This window comes from Leopardus geoffroyi, chromosome C2 (genome assembly GCF_018350155.1).
Source record: "Leopardus geoffroyi isolate Oge1 chromosome C2, O.geoffroyi_Oge1_pat1.0, whole genome shotgun sequence".
Classification (NCBI taxonomy): domain Eukaryota; kingdom Metazoa; phylum Chordata; class Mammalia; order Carnivora; family Felidae; genus Leopardus; species Leopardus geoffroyi.
In genome coordinates, this window is record NC_059333.1 from 136,634,687 (window position 1) to 136,660,640 (window position 25,954).

Sequence of the window (25,954 nt, forward strand, 5' to 3'; positions counted from 1 at the left end):
AAAAGATTTCCTTCTGAAATATCAGAAACTCACATCAAGACTTGAGTCTTTGGTCCCTTAAATTACCCATATGTACTTAAGTGCAATACTTGATTTAATCATGCACAACTCATTTTAAGGTATGATAATTTTAGAAAGGGCTTTCAAAAAAAGACTAATAAAATGTACTATATGTTTATTCAAGAGGAAAATATATGTTTTCCCATATATGTTTCCCATTGATGACTATTCCACGTTAGCATTTTGAAATCCAGAAAAAGAAAGAAAAGAAAAGAAAAGTAAGGAAAATAAAGAGAAGAGAAAAGAAAAAAGAAAAGAAGTATATTTAAAGCCAATAAAATGATAGAGTGTTAAGAAGAGACAAAGGAGGTGGCTGGGGGGAGTCCACTTGTAATATACTGACTTTTTAAATGTGTTTTTAAATCAAATATGATAACTGGTAACAAAATACTGTTATGACAGACTTACGCTTACTTCAGTTGATAATCTGCAAGCCTACTTTCTAAAATAAATCTCCTCCGACTTGGAAATAAAGGAGTTTCTATTCAAATAGCATTCATTAAAACGTTTGCTAGGGAAACGTATTTTGTTTAAAACCCCATTATCAGAAAAAGCTTAATTTGGGGAAGGTATCTGCCAGTGGTTAAAAGAAAATCCTTTCTAGACTTCTGAACAAGTTTTAGGTACCATGTTCCATGGTGCTTTATACTACACCTTGCTGGATCGGTCTTTCTCACTGGGGTGTTCAGTGCTCAATTGCTGTGAGAGTTAAAAGAAGAACCCTTGCATTAATTCAGATAGGAACTTACCGTTTTGATGTTTTTTTTGGACACTGATTTGCAGTAGTTAAAAATTAGTGATTGAAATTTACAACAACCAGAGATAAAGGAGAAACAATTAATGAAAAAATCAGTGTTCTTTTTAGGGTAAAATATTTTGGGGATTTTTAAAGAAATTATATGCATATAGATGTATTTTTTAAGTGAGGTTCTAGTGTGCATATTGAATATTTTGTTTTTATTTTTTAATCATCAGCAATTTTAAACATACAGATATTGATATAATAACAGATATCCAAATAACTGTTAGCCATATTAGTAAATAATAACATGTCTCCATGTTTCATATGTTGTGCTTTAAAGAAATTTAAAATTTTATATCCTTTCAAGCTCTTTTTTCCTATTTCATAAATAATAGAATTCAAGAGTTAGAGAAAAACATTTAAGAAAAAATTAGAAATTAGAAATTAGGGTAGAAAATTAGAAATAGGGTACTTAAGCCATTTAAGTGTCCAGCTCTTGATTTCAGCTCAGATGATGATCTCATTCATGAGTTCAAAACCCATGCTGGGCCCTGCACTAACAGTACAGAGCCAGCTTGGGATTCTCTGTCTCTCTCTCTCTCTCTCTCTCTCTGCCCTTCACCCACTCGTGTTCTCTCTTTCTCCCCCCCCCCACCTAAAATAAATAAATAAACATTAAAAAATTAAAAGTGAGAAAAAGATCATTGTAGAAATTGCCTAAATTAGAAGCAACACAAGAACAAATAAACAAATAATGCCAAATTGGTGGTGAAAAGGGAGGAAAATTTAAAGCATCTTATCTAAATGAAGAGAATTTTTTCTAAAAAGGATTAGGAGAAAAGTGTCAAATATTTAAGATAAACAAAGAAGCTCTAACATAACAAAAAAATGTAAGTCTCAGAATAAGAATGCCAAATTCAGGGAACCAAACAAACACTAAGAACAATAATCCGATAAAACTCCCCTAAAATTACAAAAAAAATTTTGAAACTGCATACTGCCAATTTCACATCCTAGTGAAATTACTAGACTTTAAAGTAAGAAAAAAAATTCATTAGTTATTTAGACAAAAAAGATCTTTTTATAAAGGACTAGCAAGGGAAAAATCTAGACCGTCATTAGACTTTTAGACAGCAACATTTTATGCAAGATGAAGTAACATACAAAATATACAAGATGCTTAGGAAAAGAAAGTGTAAACTAAGGATTTTATATCCAACAAAAATGACCATCACGGGGGGCTCCTGGGTGGCTCTGTCAGTTAAGCGTTCAACTTCAGCTGAGGTCATGATCTCATGGCTCATAAGTTCGAGCCCCGCATTGGGCTTTGGGCTGATAGCTCAGTGCCTGGAACCTGCTTCAGATTCTGTCTCCCTGTCTCTCTGCCCCTCCACCACTCACACTCTGTCTCTCTCTGTCTCACAAAAATAAATAAACATTAAAAAAAAATAATAACCATCAGGTACCAAACTGTTAACATGAAAGAACTCAAGGAATATTGTTCCCATATATATTTCCAGAAGAATGCCCTCAAGAACAAGATTCAGAAAAACCAAGATGATTTGAAAGGCATTGTCATTGGACAAGTTCATCAGCATTAAATATGTGCTTATTTATAGTACCAAGTCTAAATGAAAGTTAAAGAAGAGAAGGTATAAGTTGTCAAAGGTATGCTCTGACAATGTAAATATGGATGAACCGTTGAAAGGGGAGTGGGAAGAGAATTAGAATAGAATACGTCTCCCCCAGTTTTTTAACTTTTCAGTAATCATAATTTGTAATGGTGGTACTGGTATTGATATATTGCAATTGTTGAATATGTAATGGCGGATAAAGTAAATGAGTAATTATGAGATCTCTTAATTCTGTCATCTTCTATACCTCAATAACCAGAATTCACAGTGTAAAGGAGATACAAATATAGTCCTGAAATAGAGTTAGAAATATTAGTATGAACCTGTGTAGCATCATATACATGCATACATTTCCAAGCTCTTTCAACAAAAAGGGAGTATAAACAATTACCAGCCCAATAACAGTGAATATGCCTTGATTATGGCCTCAAATAAAATTTCCCATTAAAAGAAGCTCTTGGATAAATACAGTCTCTTGGAGAAATAGCTGTTTCCACTTCTGGAGGCATGAAATACACCTCAGTCCAGAACACCTTAGTGTACAAGACAGCAAGAAAGTTATCACACGCTCCTAGGATGATATCAAAAGAGCTCAGGAGCCAATATGAAGAGTCTTCCACTGGCCAAAGATGGGATAATATTGGTAAGAATAAGAAATACATGGGATTACAACATAAAATAAGTTACATAAAATAAGTAACAAATGCACCAAAGTGACAGCATAATAAGCTTCTGAATTTCCCTCCTCCTACAGACACACTGAATGTACACAGAATAATTCCCTCGGAGAAATATAAAAATAAGAAATAATAAAAACAAACTGAATGACTCCTACACATCAGGTGAATGAGAAAACCCCCACATGGAAACAGATAGGAAAGGCTGGGACACAAAAACCATAAACCCCACCCCCGGTACACTACCATACAATCAATAGGGAACCCCTAAATCCTAGCATTGGAAAGTTTGGACCTTGTGCAGTGCCCCCAACTAGGGCCCTCAAAACACCTAGCTCTGAAAGCCAAACGAGCTTAAGTTCACAAGTCCCACAGGAGCAAGTAAAGTAGTTTTTAAATGGTTGTAAGAACGTATCTATGGTTGTATTTCCAGGTTCAGCAGAGAGGGAGCATGCAGAAATGCCCTTCTAGCTTCTCTCTGGAAGGGAAATGACTGCGTACTTTCCCAGCTGCTCAGCTTCTAATCCACCTGCACCTACACGCTGTCTATGATCCTCCACTTTGGGACACTGACAGATCTTGGCACATCCTCAACTACTGGGAACCACCCAGAACAGAGACAACAGCTTTGATAATCGCAAAGACCCTAACCCCTCAAGATTCCACCAAAAACTGTTAGAACCAATAAATGATTTCAGTAAAGTTGCAGGATACAAAGTCAACATACAAAAGTCAGTTGTATTTCTATACACTGATAATGAAAGAGAAATTAAGGAAAACAGTCCCGGGGCACCTGAGTGGCTCAGTCGGTTAAGCATCCGACATCAGCTCAGGTCATGATCTGATGGTTCACGGGTTTGAGCCCTGTGTCAGGCTGTGTGCTGACAGCTCGGAGCCTGGAGCCTGCTTCAGATTCTGTGTCTGCCTCTCTCTCTCTGCCCCTCCCCCACTCACACTCTCTCTTTCTCTCTCTCTCTCTCTGTCTCAAACATTGAAAAAAAAGAAAAAGAAAACAGTCCCATTTACAGTAGCATCAAAAAGAACAAAATACCTAAGAATAAATTTAACCAAGTAAGTACAAGACTTATACACTAAAAACTACAAAATATTGATGGAAGAAACTATAGAAGATCTAAACAAATCATAAATGCCAATTACAGACTTGCCAGAGGAATTGGAAAAGGCTGTTTCATCTTAATTCTCAGCTCTTACTGAAAGAATTATAATACGTCTGGAGTTAACCAAAGGGACTAAATCCATAATAAGAACTCATGATCTGACCTCTTGGAGTACAAACCAGCAGCATTATCATCAACTGGGGGCTTGTTAGAAATGAAGAATCCCAGAACCCCACATGTACTGAATCTGAATATACATGGTGTCAAGATCCCCAGGTGACTCCTATATACTTTAAGTCTTAATAAGCACTGTTCTATACAGTTGGTACTCTGAGAGGAGACAGACTTTTGTTTGGTGTTCTTTAATAGCAGTGAGGATCCCTTAGCCAGACAGCAATTTGGATACTAATCAAACTTCGTCACAGGAAGCAGGGAAATAGATGAGAAAAGCAATCAAAGAGTTGATAAATAATGGATTACAATAATACAGCTAAAGTAATAAAGTTGTGTCCAAAGGCCTGAGCTTGCAGAAATTCAATGAAACCATTGGCATAATCACTTTCAAGGCTTGTAATTCTTCTCTTATTATAATTTAAGAGGCAACAGATGCACCTGCAAAAGTGAACCCCTTGGTACTATTTCTGTGTGACCTCAGATAAGCCACATCACCTCTCAACATTCTAGTCTCTCCAGCTGTAGAACAAGATTTACAACTTTTGTTAGTAATGGGATTGAGATCCTCATTTGGATGAAATTTATGCAATGCCGAGTAGGATTATTATTTTAGCTGACAGATAAAAAGACTGTCACTTGTTTTTGAATGCTTTATGAAGCAAAAGACACAAGGATGAAATTATGCCCATCGTCCTTTTTGTTTTGCCTGCTTCTGGAGTTTGATTGAACTTGTCTAAATCCCATGGTAAATATGCAACATAACAAAAGATTAAATGAAAGACCATTTAATTACCTGAATCAGAGTTTGTAGAAATGTATATGTGTTCGTGGCAGGGGGAGAGGATTGATGTAATTAGTACCCGGAATTTAGGAAAACTGTGTCTAGCAGGAAAATGTGTACATGTTTGGCAAAAATTTAGTGACGGGTCAAGAACTCTTCAAGCTAAGAAGATTATATCAACAGATGCATTCCCCATCTGTTCACTGAATGCACAAAAATGGAAATGACATTTTTTTCTATCAGTTGAAGTTCCAGTTATACTCAGAGGCCATGAATCATACCATGCCAATAGCCAAGAGTCAAAAATGTAATAACATGAATAATAGAAGACAAAAGTTAGCTATCATCCATGTAAAATAAAAGGTATTGGCAAATACACATTCTCGTCTTCATTAGGAAACTCACACTGCTGTTCCCCAAAGGCACAATCCAAAGTCACACCAGAATAGCCTATCTGTGTGTACACCAAAAGGCACACAATCTAGCCGTAAAAACTGGCAGTGTGCAGTCTTACTGGGACAAGAGGTCAGCAGCACCACAGATGGAATTTTTCAACTATGTAATAACACAGTGGTTTAAAAATCTGCCATTTTAAAGTGGTGGGGGCATCCATGAGACACTGAGATCATATAAAACATTCTTACCTGCTAGAGTTACAGTGATACTTACTTCTGTGTCTTGCAGTGCTATTTAGGGGGGGGTTGGTGAAAGTTATTTAAGGGGCACCTGGGTGGCTCAGTCAGTTGAGCATCCTGACTCTTGATTTTAGCACAGGTCATGATCTCATGGTTTCATGAGGTCGAGCCCCACGTCAGCTCTGCACGGACAGCGCAGAGCCTGCTTGGGATTCTCTCTCTCCCTCTGTCTCTCTGCCCCTCCCCTGCTCATGCACGCTCTCTCTACTCTCTCAAAATAAATAAGAAACATTTTTTTTTAAAAACGTTATTTAAGGGGCGCCTGGGTGGCGCAGTCGGTTAAGCGTCCGACTTCAGCCAGGTCACGATCTCGCGGTCCGTGGGTTCGAGCCCCGCGTCGGGCTCTGGGCTGATGGCTCAGAGCCTGGAGCCTGTTTCCGATTCTGTGTCTCCCTCTCTCTCTGCCCCTCCCCCGTTCATGCTCTGTCTCTCTCTGTCCCAAAAATAAATAAACGTTGAAAAAAAAAAAAATTTTAAAAACGTTATTTAAGTTCAAATGAAAATACCAGAAACTCATATTAAGAAATTAACCAGGCAACTTAATATTCATTAAATTACTCAGGCATCAACAAAGATTTTAAATGGCAGGACTTATGCAGGGACTGGAGCTATTATTAAAAAAACAATAAAGACTAGTCATACTTGCCCCCATCTAGCCCCGCATTGGTCCTTATTCAATGCTGATCCGCACGAAGCTGCACATTGTTGTATCTTGACTCACACGTATTTTATAGAGAATTCTCAACCCTTTGACTGCAATTACTCAAACTTTACACTGGAAATACAGGATCTTAATCAATATTTTTCAGGGACTCTAGTTATTGCTAGTTATTGCTGTTACTATTAGTTACTGCAAAGATCCATGCAAGGCAATGCTAAAACTTGGAGATTCCGTTTCTTCCAAATTAATTATGTAAAAGCATGAACAGAGCGGTTTCTCTCTCCATGCTGAGGCTGAAGAGCAGTTATATAGATAACTGGCTTTTATTTTCTTTGGGCTAAGTGTCAGTCCTGGGTTAGTATCCCCTATCATGAAGAAGTTTTCAACTAAGCTGTGTTGCATCATCAAATGCAGATACTGGGATCTTGACAAATTCTCAGTTATATGGGGACCAAACTGTAACATTCACTCTATTATTTAGTCCTCACAACAAAGCATTTGTGGAAATACGATTGAGAGGAGGATGAGAAGTAGCATCACATCAGTGGAGCAAATTAAACCTAAGAGGGGAACACCAGATACTCTGGAAATGTGGGCCACAATGACAGTTTCGAAGCCAATAGAAGTTCTGAGAAAACCTGGATCTGGCAAAAGTAGAAAAATTGTGGCGATTAATGATTCCCTTCTTAGAGGTATAGAAAGACCAGTGTGTGGATTGTCAGGGATAGTTGACAACGTCTGTTGTCACATGGGTATTTCTATTCATGACAGAAGGTACTGCTCAACAAGACCAAAGGCACTGCCCAAAAACCTGCTAAACACCTAATGATTTGGGTGGTTAAATACATGTTACTGGGACAACAGAGGAGGGAAGAATCTTTAGATGCTCCAAAGTTTTGGATAGCAGACTGAACCACTTGGGAGCACAGATGGTGTTTTCAACACTTCTTCTTTCTAGCAGTTGGGACTTTGGAAGGGACGGAGAAATCTTGGATGTGAACAATTGGCTCTGCAGATGGTGATGGTGAGCTGGTTTGGCTAACAGTTTTACATCCTGGACTGATGGGTTTTTATTCACAGAAGAATTAGGAGAATGGGGAGGAAGGAAGGGGGGAAAATGGAGAACGGAAATGCAACTGAATACACAAGAGAATAATGTGTATTAAGTTATGGTTTATCTATTTCGTCTGCATAAGTACAAATAATCAGAAGGCCACATCTAAAATAGGCTAGGGTAGGGGCGCCTGGGTGGCGCAGTCGGTTAAGCGTCCGACTTAGCCAGGTCACGATCTCGCGGTCCGTGAGTTCGAGCCCCGCGTCAGGCTCTGGGCTGATGGCTCAGAGCCTGGAGCCTGTTTCCAATTCTGTGTCTCCCTCTCTCTCTGCCCCTCCCCTGTTCATGCTCTGTCTCTCTCTGTCCCAAAAATAAATAAACGTTGGAAAAAAAAATTTTTTTTAAATAAAATAGGCTAGGGTAGCAACCAGGGATGCAAAGAAGCTTACCAAATTTCAACTGATAAAACGACTCTGGATAACTTTATTAAGTTTGTCACTTGGCATCATATAATCATGAAACATGGGAGTCAGTACATAGGGACAACTTCCCCAGGAAATTAGAGCTACCATGGAAATCAAGTAACTTGCTGGGACAAGTGACAAGGCAGTAAGGTAAATAAAGTCTAGCAGAAGTCTTGGCCAAAAGAGACCCATTTCTACAATTATGAAGGGAACACAAGATCAAAGAGATTCTTAACAGTGGAAATGCCACCTGCTCTTAAAAATTAAGGAATACCCAAGGAATTTATATATAAAACCTTTAAGTCATAACACCTACTTTAAACATATTTACTTGGGACAAAGAGGGTTAGTTACAGATTTCCCAGTATAATTTTGTAGTAGGCAGCTCTCTCCCAGGATATTTCTGGTAAAATCATGAGATACAACAGAATAAAAATTGAAGGTGCTATGAAAGCCAAGTCCTTCAAAATGGCAGGACGTGCATTCATTTAGACATCCAAGACTTACTGAGTACACGGCGTGTTCTGGGCATTGCCCTGAGTCCAGGAGATACTGAGATAAGTAACAGTTTCTATCTACTCTCAAGGAATTTATAGTGTCAGTGGAGGGCAGACAGTCCCACATGATACTCAGGCTGCTTTGTGAGATTAAGTGAGCTGTCGGGAGCCAGCTCTGCAGAGAAAATGAGGGGTTAGAAGAAGTTTGAAGGGAGAGAAGAAACTCACCAGGCTGAAAGGGGCAGAACTGAAGAGCCCCCGGTCAGAGAGAAGAGCACGCTGTGCATGCTGAGAAGTGGGCTGAGAAGCTCCCTGTGTTCAGTCCCATGGTGTGCAAGGGGGAGACTTCAGGATGTGGAGCCACCGGCCAATGAGATGGGGCTTGTGAAGGGCTTTGTGGTATCCACTCAAAAGGGGGTTGTCTCCTCTAATATGAGTAACAGAAGACATTTAAAGAATTTAAGTAGTTATTGAGTTAGGTGGGAAAACTTTGGTGCATTTGATCTGGATGGCTTTTGTTTGTTTTCACTGACCTATTTCTGTAGTACTCTGCTTTTAAGTTGTATTCTGAAGACATATCTCCTTAAATGGATGGAGCCTTGTTCACAAAGGAGCCCCAACAACCTTTTCTTTAGCAAATGCACATCTTTTTAAAATGTTTTTAATGTGTATTTATTTTTGAGAGAGAAAGACACAGTGTGAGTGGGCGAGGGGCAGACAGAGAGGGAGACACAGAATCCGAAGCAGGCTCCAGGCTCTGAGCTGTCAGCACAGAGCCTGACGTGGGGCTCAAACTCACCAACCATGCAATCATGATCTGAGCCGAAGTCAGACACTTAACCGACTGACCTACCCAGGTGCCCCCAAATGCACATCTTCTTACCATGCTATAAAAAAGCATTGAGCCTCACCAGTAGAGACACTGCATTCATTGCTTTCCACATTTGATTGAAAATAAGGTCTTCCCTGTGTTAGCATGAATTTAGTTAGCAAACCCAGCAGAAAAACAGTAAACAAAAATGCAGTGAATCTTTCTGCACTTTCTGTGACAGTCTGTTGTCACCTTCAGTGTCACCAGAGTATCCACCTCCAGGAGATGCCATCTCTCCTTGTGACAGTTGCCTTTGTCTTTGCGAAGGGAGAGATCCCTTACCCAACAGGGATTAATTCCCTCATGTAACTTTAATAAGGTGCAGTGGTGTTTCCTCAGTGACAATGACAGAAATCTTCCCTAATATAAATTGATCATTACCCTCCAGAGCTAAAGAAAGTTCTATTGCCTTAGGTTCCTTGCTCCTTTGAGTTCAAGCTGATAACGGTAATTTTGTTTTCTGGAAATGTTAATGCTTTTTAACATTCCTGGAGCCAGTCAAGACTCAGGATTCCCATTCAAAGTTCATGACCTTAAAGTTGTGGCAAACGCACAGTAAAAGTCAGATGTCAAGAATGTGGCCCTGGAAAGGTATTTCACCCATAGAAAGATACTTATTTTGAAATCTAGGACAAATAGTTAACCAGAAATCTGTCCGTTGCACCATTGTCTGGCTCCAGATTTCCCCTTGCTTTACGCCATTTTTGTTGTTTTATTTGTATAATTTGATATGAGATTTGTATAATTGATATGAGCTGTACTTAATCAGTCTCTGACTTTCTTAGAGATGATGCCAATTACTTACTTGATGATGAATTGACATTTCAGATAGCTTTTACACATGAAGCTGCCTTTTTGTATCATCTGGGCTCTTCACAGATTCTGACCACATTAGCAACCTCTCTCACCTCCTAAGCAATATCTCCTTTTCCATGTGATAATATGCTAGAACAGAAAGAGCACCAAACTTAGAAGGCCTGATTTCTAGATCAAGGACTGTCCCTCATGAAATAAGCGACCTTAAAAATGTCATTTAACCTCTGGACCTCAGTGTCCTCATTTTACAGGTAGAGAACTAATAATGTATCAATGCCTATCTTAGCACTGTTTATAGATCAGTAGAGAAAAGGGTACCCAAAATCATATTGTATTATAAATTTACAAACATTTATTGAATGGCATAATTGTTGGTGTGCCAAAAATGCAAAATGGTTCTTCAAAGACTGTGTCTTTATTCAATCCTAATAAAAGGCCTATTGAAAGCATTTTTACTGGGAACTAGTATGCTCCTGGTCAGTTTGATACAGGAATGAAACTTAGACAATCCACAGAAATGGACGGCTAATATATCCCTTCAAACATCTCATTTAGTGTCAGCCTTCTCTTCTGAAATTTTGATAGAAGAGCTAATCAATTCAAGATGGAACCCATGTCTGCATGTGCCAAGATCCAGATCCAGATTTAAGTGTGATCCATGCACTTTAAAATTGAGGCTTGGCAGGTTATGAAATTAGACAACCTGCAGTGAAGATTTCAAAATGCATAGCACCCTTCTCAGGGTCACCGCTTTGCTCCTTAAATTGGAGGCTCAGAGGTATCTTTTTATGACCAGAAGTTTCAGATCTGCTGAAAAGCCTGGACAAGCATTCGATCGAGTCCCTCGAGTTCCATGCTAGCAGCAAGGCAGAAATACTTTTGGCCTGGCAATTTCAAGGCAGGTGTTACCAGTTGGTTGCCTGAACCATGGAAACACCTCCTTCTGGCCTTTTTTAAATGCCTGATTCAAGCAGCACTACCTCCTGATGGGCCTGCCAGGGAGAATTAGTTTCAGAACGCACTCGCAGGAAGTGGAATGAATTAAGCTGCTGGATGAATTAGGAATGTATACGTAAATGTTGAAAACAGTTGGCACAAAACAGCAATCTTGGATTTGGCATCACTGAAGTTGCACTTCTCTTTGTTTTGTTTTGTTTTCTGATGATATTTAGTCAGTAGGTTCAGCTGCTTATATTGGAGTTTTAGGATGCATGATAGTAAATCAAGTCATAGAAGATCCTTTATAAAATACAGTCTTAAAGCAATCAAGGCAAAGTATTACAACATCATGTTAGTGTTACAGAGCTCACCAAAGATTAGAAAATACATGTTTGTATCCTGCTTTCTGAAATCCAGATTTTCTTCACTTTGAAGAATGTAACCCCCCCCCCCAAAAAAAAAAAGCTAGATTCAATCTTCTGGTGGGCTTCCTTGGTTAAAAACAGTGATGTGGTTGGTAAGAAAACAAATAACTCTAGCGAATTTTATTATTGGTTTTAAGAGTAAAATGAATCATGGAGACTCTTCAGTGGTTCTTAAGTGTTTGAGAGTTGTGTCTACTTCGAAAATCTTACAAAAGCTGAATGCCTTGCCTAGAAAAGTGAATAAAACACATGCCACACAATCTGAGTTATAATTCCACAAGGTTCCACGTTCACTGATGGACCCCCGTGCCCCCAAGCTGCCCACAGTGTTGATCTGTACCTACCCGCCTTGTAGGTCGTTCTTATTTCTGTCTCCCATTCTGTGGTTTCCCCTCTTTTTGCAAACTCTGTCTCTGGCAAATGGGGTGTAGGTTCTTACTTACCACCTTCATCATCGCTGAAGGCCAGTTTGTCCCTGAACCTACAGTAACCATGGATCTCAACTACACGTGACAAAAGTGAGCGCTATCATTTACTATCTACTCTGGACAGATAGTGTATTGAGCGCTTTACACACAACCCCACCACTCCATACTGTTTTCTGAGGCATCCAGGATGATTTGTGTGCACCACTGTGTATCCCACTAACTCAGAGTAAGCAGGAGGTACTGCCTGTATTTAAGAGATACGAGAGATACTTGACCCATGTCTCTAATTTTGTTCAAGAACCCCAGAGTCCCTGATTCAGAAGGCCTGACTATGAATGTCTCCCTGGATTCCCCTCAGAATAAGGATGGCTTTACCTCAGGTGCCCAGCCTCTCCATCTACCCCTTGGACTTGGCTGGAGTTGGCGGTGGAGCGGCCTTTCACACCTTTCTACTGAGAAATCTCATTTCCCTGCCTCGCTGCTCTGAAATCACCACCACGCACCTCTGACTATTGCCTTCTGCTTTGCTTTGTCCACACAGGTGACGACATTGACTCAGGAGGTCTCCCAGTTAGGTAAGGACATGAGGAATGTGATGCAACTTCTGGAAAACGTTCTGTCACCCCAGCCGCCGTCGCGGTTTTGCTCTCTGCACACCACCTCTGTGTGTCCCCCCAGGGACAGCTTACAGACCAGGATGACCTGGAGTGCGCACCAGCCTTGCCTACACTTGCAAGCAGGTGGAGCTGCTTATACTCAAGCACAACTCTGTCACGGTAATGTCACCTCAGACATTTGGAGTGTGGATCCCTCCTCTGTGGGGAGCAGCCCCCAGCGAACTGGAGCTCATGAGCAAAATCCTGCAGACAGTGAACTTTACCACTCTCCGAACCTCGATTATTCACCTGCCCACTGCCAGGTTGTCCAGGAAGGTCACTTGCAATTTTTAAGGTGCATCTCTCCACATTCAGATTCCACACTGACGCCTCTGCAGTCCATCTCCGCGACTCTCTCGTCCTCCGTCTGCTCTTCGTCGGAAACCTCTTTGCACCTGGTTCTCCCCAGCAGATCGGAGGAGGGCAGCTTCAGCCAGGGAGCCACGAGCCCCTTCAGTCTGGAAAACCTGCCGGGATCTTGGGACAGGGAAGGAGCGGCCTCCATCTCTACTGAACCCTTGGAGAACTTTCCACTGGAAGTTGTCACAAGCACAGCAGAAATGAAAGATAATAAAGCCATAAACGTATGATATTCGCACGTGCGGCAGCTGCCAGTCTCAAACCCACCACTGCATGACAGCTTTAGTTTGCCTTTTTTGCCCCGGCAGGTGTGAAGACTGGGCAAAGCGGGGGGGTCCCGCGGGAGAGCGCCGTCAGAAGCCAGCCAGAGGCACAGCCACATCCGTGCCGTAGCAAACACTTGCCAGACCCTAGAAACCTAGCAGAAGCAGTTTCCTCTACAGGTATTCACTTCCTGGTCTGTGTGACCGACTTTTTAAAAGTCCAGAGACCCCGAGGGTCTGAGCAGCTAGAAGTCCCAGACAAAGAGTTGGCGGATTCATTTTGTCCTAGGTGACTTTTGTGAAGTGCAGCGAAGGTTTTCCTGAGTGCCTGTTTGTCATTCCCGAACAATATCCATAGCACTGGTGGCCTCGGGAGTGCACAGCTCCCGCTGATCTATTTTTCTTTTTGTGAAGGCAAAGGGACAATTATCACTGCATGTCATCTAGACAATCAGTCAAATAGAGCTGGTGGCCAGTGGTTAGCTATTGCACGTTATTTGCCATGTAAATGAACATGTCTTTATTTATCAGGAAAAAAAAAAGAGAGGCTATTTTTATATCCTTGGTATGAAATATGTATTTAAACTATTTAAAATATTTATAAAGAAATGAATGTTTTCTTTTCATTTTGGTAAAAAAGAAAAAGCTTGCCGTTTTAACAAGAAATGCACTACCGTTATTATGTATAGTAGATCAAAAATTATTTATTAAGAGGATGTAGTTTCAAAAGGAACCCACCTTTTATCTGCATGAGGTTTGCAACAAATGTACCCTCACGCTTCTGGATTACAAAAGAGCAGTGAGGTCATATTTTATTAATGAAATAAAAACATAGACTGAGTGTCAAATATGCGGGCTTTGGCACGGTGGTAGGGAAGGCTCCACCTAGTTAGTCTCCGCTGATTCACACCAACGACCTGAATTAAGGCTGCCCCCCCTGTGCTAGCATAAATGTCTCTCCTCCAGGCATCAAACTCAGTGTTGTTCAGGAACCCAAATTTGGTGTGGGGAATATCAGATCACAACTCCTGTAAGCCATTTTGGCCTCAAAATGAGGGAGAGAACCTTGGCTGTATCCTTCCTCTGTGCTACTCTTGCAGGAGAGGTTGTAGACCAGTGAAAATTCCAAAATGGAGCCAAGACTTCTGAGCAATGACTTGTGAGAGTGAAGCCAGCTTACATCGGATCAGCGTTTTCATTGTTGTTTCTGTAAAGTTCTCAACAATGCCATAAGTTATGCGGAGCAGGTGCTTCCATTCTCATTTCGCAAACAGAAAAAAAAAAAAATAAGTAGTAACAGAGATTACAGAGCTCAGATGCCGGAGATGGTCTAGAACCTATAATGCTCCCTGCATCTCAGCCAACATGCAAATTCAGATGCTGGCTTGGTAATGATTTAAACGCCTTCGCTCAACTTTTATCTTGATGTTTGAAAACATTTAAGGCCAAATCATCCCAGACATTCTTGGAAAACATCGCATTTATGTTCTGTAGTCCCCCTGTTCTTACTTCGCATCACAAAGAATAAACAATCCAAGAATTGTATCATTAAAAACAACTAAACAAACTAAAACTTCTGATGTGTGAGTCTTGTACCCTAAAATTGGCTACAGCAGCAGAAAGAAATATGTAAGGAAAAGGGAAACAGTATATGTTTACCAGGCAAGTTACTCAAGACAATGCCTTCTACTTCTCCACTGCCAAAATTCAATCTCTCCTTACCTACGTGAATGGAAAATTTAGGCAAAGGCAATTTTCTAGATTTAATGTATTTATGTTGGTATTCATTTGTATTCTCCTTTTAGCTCATCCTGACCTATATAATCATTTTAAGCACCATTCAAAAAGAACTAACCGGTGTTAGTGTGTGAATATTCTTCTGGCAGGCTACCAACTACTATTACTGATGCTAACAAATAATGACTGGCATTCTGTGTTTTGAGTAGTGACTATGTACCAACAGATGTTTAGAAATGAACACATGTTATGTTTCCTCATATAATAGCCAATGCTAAAAGTGACTTACTATTATCCCCATTTTGTAAATGAATAATTGGGCCACGGACTTCTTTTAACTTGTCCAGTCACATTGTTTTAAATGATAAACCGAATACCCCCATGGCTGCTCTGGGTACCCTTCCCTTCATGTCCAAAGCTATTCGTGCTGTCTTTTTTAAAACTTTACCAGTAACTAATTCTTTTTGAAGTCTGTGAATAATAAAATATCTGTTTTTTAAGGAAGCATACACATGGGACAAATTAGTTCAAATGTGAGGATCTGAGGAGGCCCCAGTGAAATGCCTGGAAACATGCCCATAAAAATATGGGCAGCCAGCCAGTCCCCTTCTCCATATCTACTCCTAACAGCTGACTTTCACGGGTGTAAGAACCAGATGCCTGCCCTTGTATGTCTGCAGCTGGACAAAAATGAATGAGTGCCCGGGATACGTGAGGGTTCCCACTGATTTCTAACAGGAGGACACCTGCCTCATCTGAATGAGCCCCTCCTTACTCCTTATTCATTATTCTGATAAACACAACTGCCCCACATCCTGGGCAGCTCAGAATGACATGTTTTGTTTTGTGTCCGTGTATTGTGATATTACTCCAGGAAATGAGAATTCCAAGTTGTTCTAGGTGTTTGATTTTCGAAATGTCGTTGTAGCATACGTAGCAGAAGCCCTTATCTTCTCATCGGGGATGCGTGTTCAGATCTATTTTCCTCACCTACCCACTCTGCTGAAGAGGCAAAACAGGAGCACTTATTTTCTTGGTCAAATATATTTTCTTAAAAATAATATTGAGGACTAAAGTCTTCTGTGTAGCTCTAATTAAGAGAACCAGACAGACAGATTAACAGGACTTTATTGTAATTCAACATAAGAAGTTTCTGGCAATTAAAGCCACTTACAAATGGAGTTCATTGCCTTGAGATGTGGTAAAAGTCCTAACAAAGTGTCCTTTCGGAGCTTGTATAACTATGTGACAGGCACATTGTTTTCCAGTTGGAAATCTGTACTAGGTGTGAGCATATCAGAGTACATGCATCAGAATCACATGCGGGTACTTGGTTAAACTTTAGAAGATTTGGTTTCAACCTAGTGCCTTTGGGTGGGGCCTGGGAATCTCCCACTTAGTAAACTCCCGGGGTGACACATATACTAAATATTGGGAACTACTGGTCTGGAATCTATAGCAGTACAAACTGAGTCTTAGCTAATTTATACACAGCATCTAAATTCTGTTAAAGTGGGGCATCTGGGTGGGCTTAGTCGGTTAAGCGTCTGACCTCAGCTCAGGTCATGAACTCACAGTTCGTGAGTTTGAGCCTCACATCGGGCTCTGTGCTGACGGTCAGAGCCTGGAGCCTGCTTCAGATTCTGTGTCTCCCTCTCTTCCTGCTCCTCCCCCACTCGCACTCTGTCTCTGTCTCTGTCTCTCTCTCTCTCAAAAATAAGCATTTAAAAAAATTAAATTCTGTTAAAGATAGGCCTGAATCTGTAATTGTATATAAGAAAGACCTGGTCAACCCCTATATCAGTAGTCTCAAACTTTAGTTCAAATGGCATATCTCCAGGGGATTTTAATAAAATAGATTTTAGGGACCTGATCCCTAAGTGATTCTGATATAGATGTTCCAGAGAGCAAACTCCAGAAACATTGCCCTAAGCGGTGTAATCATCCTGTAGATTATGACGACCTGGTTCTGTGGGAGGTGGACCAGCAAGAATCAAGCCAATTAAAAACGACATTTATAAAAAAAAAAAAAAAAAACGACATTTATGTGCAATACTATTTCCGTAGATTTCCTAATACAGCAATGATTTTATCCATGAAAATAATTGATCCCTTTCTTCAAGAATGCTTTGAACACTCTTTCATTACTTCAACCAGTAATGGCTGAGCACCTACTATGTGTCGTGCGTTGGTACCTCTTGATTTGTTGTAGGTCTTTGTTCTCACTTTATTTGGATTTTCTAGTAGGAAAAAAAAAAGTGAAAATGCCTTTTGAAGTCTCATAAACCAGTCAGTTCTTCCCAGATAGTGGGATCCTATTTGGATGTGAAGCAAGTCGACTATTTGGTTGGAGAATGACAATTGCTATGCATGGCTCCCGCGTGAAATGGCACTGCTCATGTCCAGATTATGACTTTATCCAGAGCAATGAAAATACCTTGCTCCAAACAGTTCTTGCTAGGGCTGCTTCTCATCAGGTGTATAGTTTCTTTTCTAAGGTCACCCTTATAAGACATCGCCTTTACTGTAGAATTCTGTAATGTTCCAAATGTAGTCTTCCCCCCACGCCACCACCACCACTGAAAACAGAGCCTTGGCACCTGTGCAGCTTCAATGAAAGACTGTTCCAAAAGGATTTTCCTTTGCCTGTTTCTTTCAGTTTATGCAAAGGCAGTGTTCCAAATAAATACAGTGTTGAGAAAGGGGCAGGAGTTTGGGAAGGACACAAATGTTTACTTCCAACCATTTTTTCTTGCTCTGTGACCTCAGACAAGTTATTTAACACTTTTGAGCCTCCATTTCTTTATCTAAAAACTGAGTATTAAAATATATCTAACTTGCAGAGTCTTTGTGAAGAGTCAATGAAGTAATTTATGTGAAAGCACACTGCCTGACATACAGTGAATGCTAAGTAAATGTCAGTTGGTCTCCCCTGGCTTTCTGCTACTTCCTCTGCCTCCTTTCATCTCCCCACCCCCCACCACACACACACCAACCTTCCTTTTTAATTCCCCCACCTCTTCTTCCCCACCTTCCCCACTAGCTCTCCCTTTTTCTCCACTCTCCCCTCCCGTGACATCTCCATTCCCTCTTTCCCTTTATCTTCTGTCCCTCCTTTGTCCCCTCTCCTAAGAATCCCAGGCTAACTTCTGAAAAATGAGTCCCGTTTGACATTTCCTCTGCGGAGGCCACAATCTAGCTTTTACACTATGTCACCTGCAATCCATTCCTTACAGTATTAACAATCAAGTCAACATTGACCTTTAAAAAAAGTAATTGGGGAAGCACGAGGGGGAAAAACGTGCCATCTCTGCTCCTCCCCATCTGAGCCCCAACCTGTGTGGCTTCTGATTTCTTATCCAAATTTTAGTAATCAAAACCTTATTTCAAACGCTTTACAATTACAGAAAGATCCAGGAAATTTATTCACTAACATGAATATGTTTCATAAACATGGATTTTCTTTTCTTGCCCATAAAGTTGTTCTACGGAAATTTACTGTTGCCTCAAAACTCAGACACATAGATTTGTCACGCCCACCACCCTGGGACACAGAAGACCTGAACCTGTCAGCCAAAAGCCTCAGAGCTTTCCTTGTGGCAAGGGGCCTTGCCCTGTTGGCCATAACTCCTCTAGCTGGAAGCGGAGATGATGAAATGTCTGCCCCTTCACACGGATGCCTTCAAAGGTTCTCCTTGTCATCCCGTGGAGAGAGTAGGTCCCACCAGAGGGAATAAGCTAAATGTCAGTCCCTGCAGCTTGTGTCCTGAAAGAACCTGTTCCTTGGCTTGTGAAATTCAACAGAGCCCTGAATAAAGAGCTCACAAAAGACATGAGGACAGCCCAGTGAGGCAGAGACCAGCACATCCGCACCTGTGGTTCAAGGGAATGAAATAAACTGTAGATTCTAGGAAAAGACAGCTGGGTGGGCAAGATGTCTCCTATGGGCAAAACTATGCCTCCTCAGACTATTTCCTTCTGCCTTAGGCTTTCCTCCCTGTGGAGATAAGAAGCTGGGAATGGGGTGGAAATTAATACTGAATTTAAGGCTCTGTTTTGGGTCACTTTTGGGTCTTTGTTTTTGCAGTTGGCTTGATAAAAATAGAACGTACATATGTGATATTTGAGGACAACAGAGAATAAAATGGGAGGAAGTGAATTTAAAAGTGTGTGCACGCTATTTGTTTTTGTAAGAAACCAATATACTAACCTGAAGGGACCATTCTTATTTAAAAATTTCCTGTGGGGTAAAGAGCACTCTATCCCTTTGGTACTCTTGCTTTCAGTGGTAAATTCACCAGTTCTAAGGCTCCTGAACTCCAGCTGGCAGTTCATTCTTCACTGTGGTTTATTTGTCCTGCGGGAGAATTATTTCTGAACTCAGCACAGGGGTCAGTGTTAACTGCTGCTGAGAAAGAGGCTCAAAGTCAGCCGCATCTCTCAAGGAACACAGAGCTCTCTGAGCGGCTGCAGCTACACAGCTAACACTCTCTAGTGTCTTCGGGGTCCCTTGCTGGGATTGGCAGTGATGTTCAGGAGCCCCCAGGTTGAAACTCAGGTTTCTGTAAGTTGCCATGGTAACCCATTGCCCAAAATGAGTCATGAGAGTCCATGCTCTAGTCAGGGGACCTGTAGAGCAAAATCAAATTGTCATCTCCAGCTTCTAGTACCCAAGACCTGAATCATTTAGTAGACATGTGGTTGACTTGCAGAAAAACCACATCCACAGAAGGGGGATAAAGGAGACAACATTTCTGACTCTTTTTTCTCGAAGTGTGGGTCCTGGAGCAGCAGCAACAGCTTCATCTGGGAGCTTGTTAAAAATGCAAAATCTGAGAGCCCCTCCCAGAGCTACCGAATTAGACTCTGCATTTTATCAAGATCCTCAGGTGCACACATTACACTTTTTTAGAAACACTTGGATAAACATTGGTTCTTGACTCAACTACCCGTTAGAATCACCAGGGCAGCTTTTATAAACCGGATTCCTGGCCCTGACCTCAAAGATTCTGATTTAGTTTCAGTGGGACCCACAGACCAGTAATGGTTAAAATTCCCCAGATAACTCCAGTGTGCACCCAGCGTTGAAAAAACACTTCTCTAGAACAGTGGTTCTCAAAATGTGGTCCCCTGACCAGGAGCATCAGCATCACCAGGAACTAGTTAGGAATGCCAATTCTCAGGCCCCACCTTAGACCTACAGAGTCAGAAACTCTGGGCCTGGGTCCCCATAACCTGTGATGATCCTAAAGCCTGCTAAAGTTTGAGATTCCTGCTCTAGTCTAGGCAGCAAAGGAACCAGCATGGGCTGAAGTAGGTTGTAAGCAGGAAGGAGTTTGAATATAATAGTTTATTATTATATTATTATTATATTATTATTATTGTTGCTGTTGTTATATACTAGATATCTGATAAAATGTGTATCAACATCAATCTTCTTCTAGGAGACTCATCATTTTCTATCTATTTCAAATATGCCCCTATATTTTAAAACCAAACTAACAGGTGAACATGTCACTTTTTTATATATAATTATAATTTTTAAATTTTAATTTATTTTTTAATTTACATCCAAGTTAGCATATAGTGCAACAGTGATTTCAGGAGTCGATGCCTTAATTCCCCTTACCCATTTAGCCCATCCCCTCTCCCACAACTCCTCCAGTAACCCTCTGGTTGTTCTCCATATTTAAGAGTCTCTTCTGTTTTGTCCCTCTCCCTGTTTTTATATTATTTTTGCTTCCCTTCCCTTATGTTCATCTGTTTTATATCTTAAAGTCCTCATATGAGTGAAGTCATATGATAATTTGTCTTTCTCTGACTGTGAACATGTCACTTTCTAATTAGAATAGGCTCCTTACATTGCCATCTTTTCTATTTCTACAGTTTAGCAAATGATAACCATGTGAAAAATGTTATTCCTATGATAGCACTGGTGCATCTCAATTTTACAAGCCTACCTTGGTCAAAGAATGGTTTTGGTGACAACATCAAGTCAAAATTATAAGATTAGTGAACCATGGTCTGAGAGAGAAGCTTTTCCCCCAAGAGTACAGACAATGTATCCTGAGAAAAACCAGTCTTATGTTTTTCCTAGTTTTAATTACAGAGAGTAGTTGTGTTTAGAAATCAGGGCTTTGTATTTCAATACAACCAGCTGTGTAAATAAGCCATAAGAGCAATTTTAGGCTGCTTTGCATACATTTATGTATTTATACTAGATTAATAGGTCTGAATTTATCGAATATGTGGTTAAAATTATCTTTATAGAGATACTTGCTGAAGTAAATATAAATAATAAGATTTGGGCTGAGATGAAATGAGTTTTTAATTCCTCTACTCTACTATTTGACTTTAGACAATTACATTCTCCTACTCTTCATTCCCTCATCTCTGAAATAGGATGTATCCATTTGAGTTCTCCTAGAAGCATATCCTGAGATAAAAGTTGTAGTGAAATAGTTTGAGGGATGACTTCAGGAAACACTGGGGGGGGGGGGGGAGGATGGGGAAATGAGACAAGGAGGGGACAGAAGCCCATAAAAATGTGTTATTGAGCAGATAATCACTGGGAGCAACTGAGGCTCAAAAGCCCTAAGTTGCTCTGGGATAGAACCTGACTGTGAGTTGCTCCACTTGAGGAGGAAGAAGTTGGCGTATTCATTCCCCAGCTCCCATCTGTCAATGGCCAAGGGCTGCTCCCAGAGATGTTAACTCTTCAGTATGCCTGGTTTGCCCCAAGCAAAAGCAAAGACAGAGCCTTTAGCAGAGTCACAGATGCTTGCAGTAGAACGCCTTACACAAGGAGTGGAATGGTGTGTGCTCAGTGAAGATGTGCAGAGCATTTCCTACCTGAAGTATGTATCAGGTCCAGTTCAAAGACAGAAACCTCACAGTAATTACAAGAGAAAATACTTCCAATAAGGAATTATTATTGATGGAGGATTACCTCCTAAGAAGAGATGAAAGAGAATGCTAAAGAATATCCTATGGTAGAAGGAGAGTTCCCACGAGGAACAAATTTGGAAAAGAGGTCCCCAAAGCTAGAATCTAGACTTTGTTGGAGTTGTAGACATCACCCATTGAATGGCCACAAGGTTTACCTGATTGCCTAGATCAGAAATGTCCATAGTCGCTGAACTGAGGCTAGGGGGCAAGGAAGTACATGCAGGGCAAACAGGAAACCCTGCTGGGTACAGGAGGACCAAGGCTGGTGCCAGAACTGGCAAGCTGACAGTGAGCTTTGCTGAGTGTCCAGCACACTATGGGTGTTCGTGTATCACAGGAGCCAACCAAGAAGCAGCACACAGAAACCAGAAGCCCTCTCTTCCGCAGTGTCTCCCCAACACCCTCACTGGCAAAGGGGAAATATTTACAAGATGCAGTCCAGCATCTGTAATGGCATGAAGCAGGGCAATAACAGGTGGATTTCAAGGTGAAAGGCAATAATCTGACACAAAATAATGCTATTTACAAAATACCATTCCATATGAAGTAAATGGAATAACATATATCAAGATACTTTTTGATAATATTTTTAAAGGAGTGTTTTTATTTAAAAAACATCATCAGAATTACTCTTTACAGTAAAACCATGTTTTTCACTGACACAACTGATTTATTACTTTTTTTCCTAAAACAAAATCTTTAGCACATGATCTTCTTAACAAGGTTTGTCTTCTGTGTAAGAATATTGTAAACTGACTCCTGCCTCCACACACTTCTTTTGTTGCCTAAAATTCCTTTAATGGAGACCAAGTCTTTCTTCTACAATTAATGACAAGTGCAATATATCTATTTTAATGTCTGTACTGGAAGGACTCTAGAATATCTTTACTTTTTGCTGCAGATTTTCATAGGGAGCAGGGAAAGGGAAGAATATGGCTGCAGTATAGAGTGAGAGAGCATCTGCTGAGCAGCATGAATGTCCTTGCTTCCTCTCCTCAAAGACCCTCAGGAAACCACATCTCACTCTCTCACCCTCATTAGTACAGAGTCAGAGAGAGTGGAATCAGAAACACCGAGGTGATATTCTCTGATAACACACTTTTCTCTCTTCTCCTCCCCACCAGTGATAGGACTGTCAATTAACATATCACCTTCAGATGTCTTTATCACATACACATCCAATTAATTAACCTTTCCACTAAATGAATTAATCTCTTAACCTATCAATATGCTTCTGGCTATTAATTTATTGTTTCCTTTCAATTACCATTGATGTTCATAATCACTCACAACTCTTAAAAATAGAAAAACAATCTGTCTTGGGTCAGAGCATCCTTCTTTCTTCCTCCTCCTCCTTGCTTCATGAAGTTTCAAAGGATTATAGTATAACTCATGAGCACAGAAACCTAATGATAAGAGGTGACCATGGATGGAGATACATTCCCTTTTTTTGAGAGTTAGGCCCATGGCAGAGCAATTGGCATTTTGAAGGAAATGGTAAAGTGGTCAAAGAGTTAATAGATGACCACTGGTCAAGCCCAGTGTGGAAGCAAGGTGTAAAGGGTGAATTGAATTGGACTAGGCACCTTCTAAAACATTTTCTAATTTAAGATCCTCCAATCATGAGGAAAAGGGAGAAAAGTAAGGCTAAGAAAAAAATTCCATGGGTCATTTGGACTTTACTCAGATGTGACCAAAAGTGAAAATGATACTTCATAGAGGCATGGAAGGGAACAGTCTAGTCAAGAGTGAGAAACAGCTTGGATAGTAAATATCCAATGAGTTCACGTCCTATAAGCTCATGTTTCTATAAGCTAAAGAAACTCAGCTTATAGAACCACCAGAGAGAATTGCATCCCCTCTTCTGTCCGACACTAGGACTGATTCTGGCCATTTACTTAAGCTGACTCTGGTGTTCAACCACATTCTGGGGCTGCAGCAAGATACAGCAGTTAGATGTAAAGTGAGTAGAAGTGAAAAGCAGCAGAACTGGGGAGTATGCCCCCTACATGCACCCAGGATGTCCACTGCTCTGGGAGATTTGAGTTGGATTACTGGGGTTTGTATAAATGAATGTCCATGTTAGGGTTCAGTACCCTTCTTCCATGTTCCTCCTTGCATGTTTCACCTTCCCCTCTTCTTTTCATATCAACACAGGATGACTTTTACTGACTGCCTGCTATATGCTGGGTACCTTAAAGATGTGCTCTCTTTTAATATTCCCAACAAGTCCATAGTATATCCTTTCTTATCCATTTATCACAAATAAGAAAGCAGAGACCGAGAAACTATGCAATTTTCATCACAAAGAAGAAGTACAGTCCTTCCTCTCAGATTTCAAAGACCACATTTGGCAGAACTTCACAGTGCTGTTAGATCTCCCTCGGACCTTCCTAGACATTTAGAAACACATACTTAACCCTGTCCTTAACTTGAACTTGGAAAACAAATCTTATTAATAAACATACACATTTCTGTCTTCCCTTAAAAGTGTACCTACTTTTATTTGAGTCTCCTTCTTAACCTGTTATATTGTCAGAGCTTATTATATTAGGCATATTTTATTGATGAGGATATTGAGGCAAGGCTGAACAAGCAGTGTAAACCAGAAAGAAATGAAAGTAGCTAATATTTAGCAGAAACTTACCAGGTAACAGGACCTATACTCAGAGTCTGATAGTATATCAATTCATTTTGTCTTAACAATAATCCTATCAGGCCGTTACTGCTGTTATCTTCATTTCATAATTGAGGAAACAAGAAGTTAAATAACACACACAAAGCCACGCTCCTAATAAGTGGATGAACTAGGATTTAAACCTAATTATATTGGTTCCAGAATCCTTGTTCTTAGCTCTACTTCATACTCCATTTTATGCTTGTCTATTACCTGCAGGTTAGAAGGCGTTCCAAGACAGCCAGTCTTTCAGTACATACACATTCCCCACACAGCAGCCAGGACAGAGCCTAACATAAGATGGCCGGTGCAAAACTATGACTGAAAAGCCATATAATCTCAACAATGACCATTATTTGCATGGGAACTAATAAAAGAGTGGTCATCATAAGGCTTTACATAACATGTTTAGAACTCAAAGCAAATAACTGAAATGACATTTAAACAAGCTGCTTCAAAAGGTCTATTCTCGTCCTTCCAGATCTCCCATCAACTATGCAGCAAAGGTGAGCTGTAAACAGGATTTGAGAGGGTGCAGCATCTGTGCTCCAAACTGGAACCTGGAGATGGGTAGAATCTCTGTTCAGCACATTCTGTACAATCTTCTTAATCATTATTAACTTAATGTAGCCCTCTTTGAGGCACCTTGTGAGAACTGTATACCTTAGAGTATCAATTATCCAGAAAATCAATAGCCTAAGTACTTAGCATTACCATCTTTATTTTCCAAGAAATGGAAGTCAAAGGAAATGGCCTCTTTTCTTAGGCTTAAGATCTTCAAATTGCCCCCAATCAATAGCTCAGATGCTGCTCGTGGTAAAAAGAACAGAAATACACACAAAAGATTTTTATTCCTTTACCCAAACCAAAACCGTGAGGCATTCACACACAAACATTCAAGACAAGCAGAGACCTTTCTTAGTCTTTCTTTCCTTAGTCTCTCACTGAAGCAGCTACAAGTTAAATGCAACTCTTGTCTCACTTGAACTATTCTGGGTTAAGCATGAATTTTTTTTACTGAGGTCCCAAAGTCCTTATGTTTGCGACTAGAGCTTTCCTTTAGAACCAAGCCCTTACTATTTATAAAGCTTGAGACTTAATAAAAAAAGTCTCTGTTCCTTTTTCCTTCCCTTCCTCCCATCCTTTCACTGTTGACTTTCTTCCCTCACTTCATCCCTCTACTCTTAAATTGAAATATCAACATAAGAGAGTTGGCCTAAATGTGAGGTAAAATATTTCCATCATCTGCTCAGAGACTTCTGCCAAATATCAAGGTT

The 25,954-nt window shown here is 40.4% G+C and overlaps 1 protein-coding gene across 1 annotated transcript in view; it reads left to right on the forward strand.

The window, feature by feature from the left end:
• The window catches only part of KCNH8 (potassium voltage-gated channel subfamily H member 8), a 292,155-nt gene extending 276,599 nt beyond the window's left edge, over positions 1-15,556 (forward strand). Inside the window, exon 18 of the mRNA XM_045501006.1 lies at positions 12,578-15,556. Coding sequence (XP_045356962.1) covers positions 12,578-13,282 — 705 coding nt within the window. The 3' untranslated portion in view covers positions 13,283-15,556. The remainder of the gene's footprint in view (positions 1-12,577) is intronic.
• Positions 15,557-25,954: the final 10,398 nt, after the last annotated feature.